Below are 9,001 nucleotides of genomic sequence, written 5' to 3'. Positions count from 1 at the left end.
GTTGGAATGATCCTGCCATCATCGGCATTCGGCCCCGTATGCCTATGAGTCTGCCAAAATAAATCGAGCATGCATCACCTATTTAACAAATTTCTACATGCATTTATTTCTTTTTTTCTAAAATGATCTGCATGCATATCTTGTGTTGCTTGACAGTTGACACGCGCGGGGAACGAGAACGACCTCATCCATCTGCTACGTGCATTCAATTTGTATCGTGGTGAGCTCCCAAAATAACTTATAGACGAAGCTCTGCCAAACAATTTTCAAAATAATTTATAGACTGAATTCAAGAGGATCTCTGCCAAATAATTTTCTAAACAGAAATAATTCTTGATAATTCTGCGAAGTAATTCTCTAAAATAAATTAAGAGGTCGGGAGCTGCTCCATAAAAGTAATAACAAAGAATCACTTTCACTATAAAATCACTTCAGCTTTGAACGGGAATCATGAGACGTGGAGCTCTAACTAAGCGGCCTGTCGACTCCACTTTCATTCAAAAGACAGCACACCATTGTTGTTCTTGTTCTGACTGAATTGGAATCGGATCGTATGGCCCATCATCGGGCCCAATACGCGGACTGCGGTCCAACCCCGTGGCCCATCATCGCCCGGCCGCACGGAAAGGGGAAGTCACGCTTGCGGCTCGACGGCTGCCGAGTGGGGTGGTGCGGTGCGACCGTGCGGGGGGCTCGACTCGAGTCACGAAGGCGACATCCTTCGCGGCGTTCGCGCGCGGCCCCTCCGGCCACGGCCAGAGCCCGCGGGAATTGCCGCCGCGGAGATCTACGGTCTCCCCCTGCCTTTCTGGCTTCTTCCGGGTTTGACCCGTTGCGCAGCGCTAGCGGCGTCGGCTCACCCCACGCCGGGCTGCGTCAGCCAACCAGACGCAGACTCGTGTCAGGATGACAGCTTCCCCTCTCCTCTTCTCCACGGGGCCTCGATCTCCTTCCCTGTTTCCTTGGAGCAACCTGGCATTTGCTCCCAAGGGATTCCCCTGCTGTAGTAATTTCAGGAGCCCGTGTTGGACTGCCTAGGTGTTCGATGGTATTCCCCTGAGATGCGAAGAGGCCTGCCGCTCCGCTCTGCCTTCCGTTTGCAGGTGACTTGCGCCCCTTCCAAATCTGATACAGCAGCTGTAGGATCGAATTCTCTCGCTTGCCTGCAGTTGATTCCTCATCATGCTCATCGGTTGACTTTGTATCTGGTTGCTTGTGTAGTGCAAGTGGAACCGTGTCGTTTCACTATGGTTGCTGCTGCCCCTTGGGTTCCAGAACCAATTCTGGGACTGGGCAATGGTTGTTGTGCTGTGTCCACTGCCCCTTTTAGTGGAGCAGTATTCCAGATGTTTTTTTTCCTTTCGGAAGACAGTATTCCAGCTGTGAATGTAACGGGCTTTTTGCCTTGTATTTTGTCCAAATGAATTCATGTTTTTCATTTGGAACATCGGTATACCAGCCTTGCAAACCCAAATTCGTTCCGTTCAAAAGTCAAAACAAAAGCCAGAATTCGTTTTGTTATTATATTTGCTGGAACAAAGTAAAGCGCAATTCCATCGTGTTTTCTTTTCCTTACAATATGCTGATAGTTGGAAAAAACCGGTTGTACAGTAATCATAGCATGTCGTGTGAGCTGATCACCTGCTAGCTCGAGATTTTGAACAAATTTACTGCTTCTCATTGGTGCCAGTGATCTGCATTGAGTAACATTCTTGCGCCTCCTTTTGATTTGGTTTTGTGTACATTATGCGCTGCGCTCACCTAGGTGTTTTAAGTGGTCTCCATATATCATTTACGATAGTGCATTTCAATCCAAAACAATTTAAGCACGAGCAGTTTCGTGCAGGAAACAAAATGAACTTCCTTTAGAGAAGTTTTGTATCTCGATTTGATGTATTCGTGTACTTGCTGGTGACTTTTTTTGTATTCTTAGCTTACAAGGCACATATGAACAACTGGATTGGTAGATGTTTACTTTTACACTTGATGTTTTTATGTACATGCTGCTGATTATATTTTCCCTGTTAGGCAATTCAAGGCCAAGTATGTGAAGACTTGACTCTTCAGTTGGTGAGCCAACTCTCTCAGGCTTAATTCACAACTTTCTTCCATTCAACTAGAGTACTAGTAGACACGTAGATCTGAATTCTGATTTTGACATGACATCTACTCTGGTATCCATAGCTGAGAATAGCTCGTGTGCTTTCTAATCGTGAGCTTTCTGTTACATTGATTCATTGAGTTAGTCATCAATGCAGATTGATTTTGAGCTTCAGACTAGAGCACATTTATATGTTGAGGTTGGTTGGTTGTTGCACTGGAGAAATCATTATCCAGCTGTACCATTGTGATGGCCGCTAGGTACTTCTGTTTGCTCACTCTTGTGCTTTCCCCTCTGTAATCCGCCGACAAAAAGCAATAGGGATAACATCTGAAACAGCTAGCTTCAAAATAGAGTTGGCAGTAAATTAATGCTTTTGCTGTCTGTAATCCTGACTGACATAGTGACATTCCTGGGCTTTTGTTGTCTTATGAGGATTGACTTGAGACATGCAAACCTTTTACCAGGCCGATAAATCTGAATCTTTCCACATGTGCCGACAAGCAATATATCTCAATCCCCTTTTGAAAAGAAGCCTTGCAGATATATAATGTATCAAGAGGAGACATTCAATAAAAATGGATTGGTTGCAGATTTGGGAGCTTGCTGTACAGTGTCAACATTCAGTATGATCGTTTGGCTAGACATAAGTTGTTGTGCTGTCGTTGTTGTAGTAATTCCTCAATGGATTCTCTTTTAAGCATAGCATTCTTCCAAGTGTGGGAACAGCTATCTGTGGTGAACTGGTGATAATCTTATATGTCAAGATATTCTACCTGGAGAGCCTCCGACAGATCGGCGAGACCACTCACTTTCATAGCTGCTGTGACCAGAGAAGTGGAGAGGACAACGGAAGCTAAAGCAATGGCTCACCTGATCTGCCGAGACTTGCTGCTGCTTCTGTAAGCCGCCGTCAGGAACGTTGGTTGTTTTTGTTTCTCACAAAACCAATTGCGTGAACAGTTATGTTTCAAGACCTATCTTGCATAGCTTTTATTTTGGGTTCTCTCGTTGGCATCTCTAGATCAATATTCTTTGTCTCTTCGTAGTTCCGTGATATTGCTCCAAGAAATTTATCAATCATTTTTTGAAAAAAAAAATATCAGTCATCTCGAACTTAGTACAAGAATATCTGAAAAATAAATTTGGAATCAGGTTTACAGGTGTGCACCAATGGGGCCTCATTATTCCTTAGCAAAACCTGGAATCATGTGCTGCCTTTTTGAGCAGGCACTGAGAAGCATCATCGTAGTTGGGTTACTTTGTAGGGCTACACTACACGAAAAGGAACAGGTGAAACTATAGACATCAACACAGAAGTAGACACGCATGCGTGCGTGTACAAAGATTCTGAAATAAACTAGTGTTAGCGCGTTTTTATATATATATGGCAAAGACGGGGAGCGTTGCCAACAACGCCTCCGCGTTGCCTGACCAACCTACCCGACCGATTATATACGTTAAAAGAATGGTAAAGCTAAGCTCTTCCTTAATGCCCAAGCGGCTGGCCCTTCACTCTGACAGCACCTTTGTGATATGGTACCAGCAGGCACAGCACAGCGAGGGGAGAGGGGAGCCGTGGGACTCGTCATTACAGCCTTTTCCCCGGACACCATCCCAGCAGCACAGCTCACTCCAGCCGAAAGCACGCCATGGCAGAGGAGAAGAAGAAGCACAAGCACAAGCACAAGCACAAGGAGAAGGACAATGACAAGGAGAAGCAGTCGGAGCAGGCGGCGCACTTCAAGCCGTGCGCCGACGTGAAGGGCATCCGGTTCGGGGGGCAGTTCATCGTCAAGTCGTTCACGGTGCGGCGGGCGTCGCCGCTGGAGCTGCTGCGGCTGCTGGACATCCCGCCGTCGTACCTGAGCGAGTGCCAGAGCCTGCCGTTCCCGTCCACCACCACCTACATGCCCACCAGCTTCACCATCTTGGCGCACCAGGCGTGGCACACGCTGACGCTGGGCCTGGGCACCAAGAAGTCCAAGGTGGTGCTCTTCGTGTTCGAGTCCGAGAGCATGAAGGCGGCCGTGGACCAGCTGTGGCCGGCCATGATCCCGCTCGGGGACGTGAACAAGAAGCTCATCCGCGGGCTCTCCGGCAGCGAGATGGCGCGGTTCAAGTTCCGGAAGGGCTGCCTCACCATCTACGTCTACGCCGTGCGCCGGCTTGGCGCGGCCGGGTTCATGCGCGCCGACGACCTCAGGCGGATCCTGCAGTCGGTGGTGGACCTCAAGGACTTCCTGGACCACACCGCCATGCTCGCCATCCCGAGCCAGAAGAGCATCACTCTGCAGTCCCGGACCGCGGTGGCGCACTGAGACCGCAGCGAATCAGTCTCTGATGGAGCCACAAGAATCTCGATCGGTTCAGCACCGCAGAACAGGTATATGCTGGGCTTGTAATCTTCAGAGGGGCCTCATTCTTTCTCGGTTGGATTCGTTTGTTCAGTGTCGGTACAAGTGTTCACCTCCTCTGCTGGGAGCAGCTGTATAGATCTGTTGAGCAAAAAGTGTTTCAGCAAATCAAGCATAGGTTTTTCCGAAGGCAATTTTCCTTCCATGGATCTTACGTTTTGGTATACTCTGGTAGCCTTGTCCCCTGAAATAATCCATCAGTGAAGCCATTCTGTTGTATGGCACTTTCTGGCCATACTGGACCGCGCTTGCTGCTGTAGCTACGGTACAGTACAGTCTTTGGAATTTCTCCGCTCCTACCTACTGACCTACAGTCCCTTTTCCTCGCTACACTCATTGTTTCACAGAATTGCGAGCACCTCTTTTTGTACCAGAATCGCACCCAATTGCATATTGCACAGCTGTTCCTCTCCGGGACGCTGTTGCTTGTTAGGATTGCCAAATGGAGCTGTCGGTATTCACTTCGAAGAAAAATGGAGCTGTCAGTCAGGACTCGAGGGAGGAAAGCGAATGCTACAGGATCCCAGAGAAAGTGGCGGATGGTATCATCCATTTTTCTCTTTTGTAAGCAGGTCTTATCTTTTTATGTGGAAGTAGCCATCATGTCACGGATAGAAAAAGATGTATATATGCTATCTTTTGACCTGTTTGAGGGGGTGACACCAATCTTTCCGAGCATTTGCTCCATGCTCCCAGCCTCCCCTGCAGCAGAAAATTTTGACCGAGAGCCCTCTTCCGATAGAAAGAAATACGCCCGGCAGCGGCAGGGCAGATGCGGGCGCTGTCGCCATGATCATATCATGGGGGGAGGTAAAAGTTAGTTGGGCAGGACACTCGATTCAGTGACGTGCATGATGAGTGGTTGAGCGGCATGGGCCACCCACCACGCCCTTAAATCATGAGGAACAAAAGCCGCCTCCGGGTCGCCCGGCGCCAAAGGACGGTGCAGTCCCTCCCTGGCCTACTGCAACCTCTGCTTCCCAGATCATCATCCACCCTTTTAGTCCTTAGATGTCCTTTGGTGTTAACAAAACCCTCCGAGATGTACCATAACTTAACTTTTCTTTCTGAAAGATATTGTGTACCACGGACTTTTATTAAGCTCATTCAAGCTGAAAGTAGTGCCGGACGATAGGATTCCACAACGGTTTATTATGAAGTAGGCAAGTACTCAGCTGAGATCGAACTGCACAAGTAGCCTTCTCTGACGAGCACTGCCGCACCGGTAGGGAAGCTGGTGTGGCTACGAAGAGATGGAGACCATAGTAGCTTCCTGTCGCCTGATTATCTGATCGTTGTTTGTAAGGAACCGCATCTGCTGGATCAAGATCATTGTAGGGGGGGATCCTAATGTTCCAGCAGACCAGCGACGCAACTAGACACGCATCTCAGAATTCAGATCACAAGTTTGGCGGCTCGTGTATAATTGTAGCCGGAGCGGTAGCTGGCCGACGGGTCCTGGGAACGTCACGCGAGAGGGTTGGTTGGCATCGTTGCCGAGCCATCCCCGGCAGCACAGCACGCCCAGCTAATTTCTGGCGCGCCGGGTTCCCTGCCGAATCAAATGAGATGTGGAACACGTACGGGGCACCTAACCAACCTGACCGAGGCCCCCCGGCCGCGTGCGCTCGATCGCCTTCGCCTTTAAACAGCCGTGGCGACGGGCGATGCCGATGGGAGAGCTCCAATCATCCGCCGGGGGCGAGCGGGCACGGAAAGCAGATCGAGACGTATTTATGCGCTCATGTGGCGGTGCATGGGCAACCCCCTGCCTACCCTGGCTTGGCGTTGGCGAAATGGCGAGCGCGAGCCTTCCCATCCCTGATCCCCCATGGCAGTTGGCACTGGCGCGCGCATGTTCTGGTGCTGGTCCTCGGCCCGTTGCGGGCGCTCATGTCGCGGAGGACTTTTTGAGCCGGCCTCCTTGTTCGCGTGCTGTTTCGGGGGGTACGCAACGAGTTCTGGTACCGTTGCTGGTGACTTGGTCTGATGGCATGGAAGTGCTCCGGTTCCGCGGCTGGTCGTCATCACTCACCAGGTGCACGCAAGGGGGCGGTTGGGTTGACGTGAGCACCGGCCACCGCCTGCGGTCTGCGGGGGATCAGGGAAATCTCGAGCGCGCCGGCCCGTGTCATCGGCTGATCAGCCAGAGCGCGATGGTTTGAGTGGTGCGCAAGCTGGCATCGCACAGGGGGGTGAGGACTGAGGGTTTCTTTTGGTCGACACAAACTTTGGCAACAATATTTGGCTTTATTAAACTTGTTATTAATCGTTAATTAAAGGGGGAATGGGAATCTACGAGCGGCGGGAGGAGTCTGACAGTGGATGGATATCTGATATATCACGTTAGCTCTGGCACCATCCTCTGTCCACTCAAAAGGCTTTATCAAACGCTTTTGACTTGCTCCTTCCGTCCTTCCTTTCAGTTTTCGGTTTTCATTTACAAAAAAGGATTCTTATAGGATTTCTGGAGCAAAGCTGATTGGTCCTACTCCTAGCGCCTGCCCCTGAAAAAAAAACAAAGCAGATAAAGCGCCTGGCTAATTCAGATGAAGCGGCACACCACACTAGCCTAGTTATAAAACAAAGGCACGCCATATTGGGCTCAGAAGGCCGGGCCTAGTTTTTTCGTTCGGGGAAAGTTGGCAGAGTTTTCGTGTGATTTTCATTGAGTCGTGGGCCAGGTTGGATAAGAGCAAGCCCAACGCAGGCTACCAGATGCGGGGCCAGCTAGTATGCGTAGATATATCGCTGAAAGATTTGGAGGCGTCGGAGAGCCTCAGCGTCGCTTCGCCTGTCGCCTCGCGCCACGTGTCCACGGAGGCCCACCACCTCTGCGTCCGCTTCAGCCTTCAGGCGATGGGGAGCAGCTGCCGCCGGCCGTACGCTTCGTCGTGGCCTCTTGAAGAAATCGGGGCCTCTTGAAGAAATCGAGCAAGTGGGCTGGCCCACACAGCACGGTTCGGCTGTCGCTCCTGCCGCCGCCGCCGCCGGCCACCGCACCCCCGTGCGCCGACCCGGCCACGCCGGCCGCCACGGGAGCCCGTGCGCCGCGCCGACCCTGCGCCACCGCATCCCCGCGGGCCGCGGAGCCCGTGCACCGCGCCCGGCCACGCCAGCCCCACGCCCCCCGTGCGCCACCCCGGCCTCGCGGCCGTCGCGGGGTCGGGCGTCACGCCGACTGCCGCGAGGCCTGTGTGCCGCCGCGGGGCTCGTGCATTGTGCCCGGCCGCATCCGCCCCTGCGCTCCCGTACGCTGCGCCGGCCACCGCGGAACCCGTGCGCCGCGGGGGCCGTGCGCTACGTCTGGCCACGCCGGCCTCGCACTCCTGTGCGCGGCATCGGCCGCCGCGAGCCCCGTGCGCTGCCGCGTGGGCCCGTGCTGCTCCGGCCGCCGCGCCACCGCGCCCACGCCGCCCGTGGGCCCTTGGGCGCCGGCCACCGAGCGGCGCGGCCGGTGCCGCCGCGGTCGAGGTGACAACATGGTGAAGAGGAAAGCTTCCGTTCGTGCACCTCGCCCCACCCCACCTCCGTCGTCACTCGCACCGTTGCCCAACGGATCCGCCGTCGTCAACCCTCCGAAGCTGCCCTCCCTTGAGGTGGCCACTCCACTGCCAACGGGAAGCACCACTTCCTCCCGCATCGTCTTCTTCGTCGGTGACCCCAGCACCTCGGCCACCATCTGGTTGGGACGAATTCGGTCGATCCAATCACTGTCATGCCAACCCGCAATGGAGGTCGTCTCCCATTCCAGCTTGGATTCTACACTGCCGCTGCACTCCTAGAAGCCCATGCTCATACTCAATCTTGCTGCCGTCCTCTGCCACCTGGTGATACCCACCCCCGATGACTCCCGTCACCGCGTCGGCGTCCCATTCGCACCCAGCAACAGAGGTCGCCACCGCAAAAACAGGCAGGCTGCCCCCATCGATTCGGCCTCCATCTCTGCTCTTCTTCACGGTGACCAAGGTCCTTCGCGGCTCCATCTCCATGCCGCACATGTTTCCATCAACACAGCCGCTAACTCACGTCGTGGTGCTCCTCTCTCCCGTTGTTGCCATTCTTTTTTCCATCCCCAGATTGATTGCTTGCCTGCTTTAGGAATCAGGACACAGTTGGTTTCCATTTCAGCTTGCTAAATAATTTCTTCTCCAAATTATGATGTCTGCACAGTTGTTTCCCTGCTAAATAATTTCAGTGTGCCTTCTTTTGCAGGTGCATTCCTCACAAAGGTATGTAATGGGTCAGAGCTCTCTCCATTTTTATGATTTAGGGCCTGTTTTCTTCCACTTGCTAAACTTTAGCACCCGTCACATCGAATGTTTAGATACTAATTAGGAGTATTAAACGTAGACTATTTACAAAACCCATTACATAAGACGAATCTAAACGGCGAGACGAATCTATTAAGCCTAATTAGTCCATGATTTGACAATGCGTTGCTACAGTAAATATTTGCTAATGATGGATTAATTAGGCTTAA

At 52.2% G+C, this 9,001-nt stretch overlaps 1 protein-coding gene and 1 long non-coding RNA gene across 3 annotated transcripts; both read left to right on the top strand.

The window, feature by feature from the left end:
- The first annotated feature begins 679 nt into the window (after positions 1 to 679).
- LOC111256851 lies at positions 680 to 1,453 on the top strand. Its single transcript, XR_002677155.1, has 2 exons — positions 680 to 1,103; positions 1,222 to 1,453. It is a non-coding gene; the product is annotated as an uncharacterized LOC111256851 (long non-coding RNA).
- A 2,071-nt stretch (positions 1,454 to 3,524) lies between these two features.
- On the top strand, positions 3,525 to 5,155 carry LOC101753366. Of its 2 annotated transcripts, none has more exons than XM_012844291.3 (2): positions 3,525 to 3,572; positions 3,648 to 5,155. In XM_012844291.3, the coding sequence occupies exon 2, from the start codon at positions 3,754 to 3,756 to the stop codon at positions 4,420 to 4,422; it is 669 nt and encodes a 222-aa protein (XP_012699745.1). In that variant the 5' UTR covers positions 3,525 to 3,572; positions 3,648 to 3,753; the 3' UTR covers positions 4,423 to 5,155. The 2 variants fall into 2 exon arrangements, with proteins under 2 accessions (XP_012699745.1, XP_004961856.1); XM_004961799.4 differs by having other exon boundaries at positions 3,552 to 3,572; positions 3,651 to 5,155.
- Positions 5,156 to 9,001: the final 3,846 nt, after the last annotated feature.

The sequence above is a fragment of the Setaria italica genome, chromosome III (assembly GCF_000263155.2).
Source record: "Setaria italica strain Yugu1 chromosome III, Setaria_italica_v2.0, whole genome shotgun sequence".
Classification (NCBI taxonomy): Eukaryota; Viridiplantae; Streptophyta; class Magnoliopsida; order Poales; family Poaceae; genus Setaria; species Setaria italica.
This window is presented reverse-complemented; position numbering and strand designations above follow the sequence as displayed.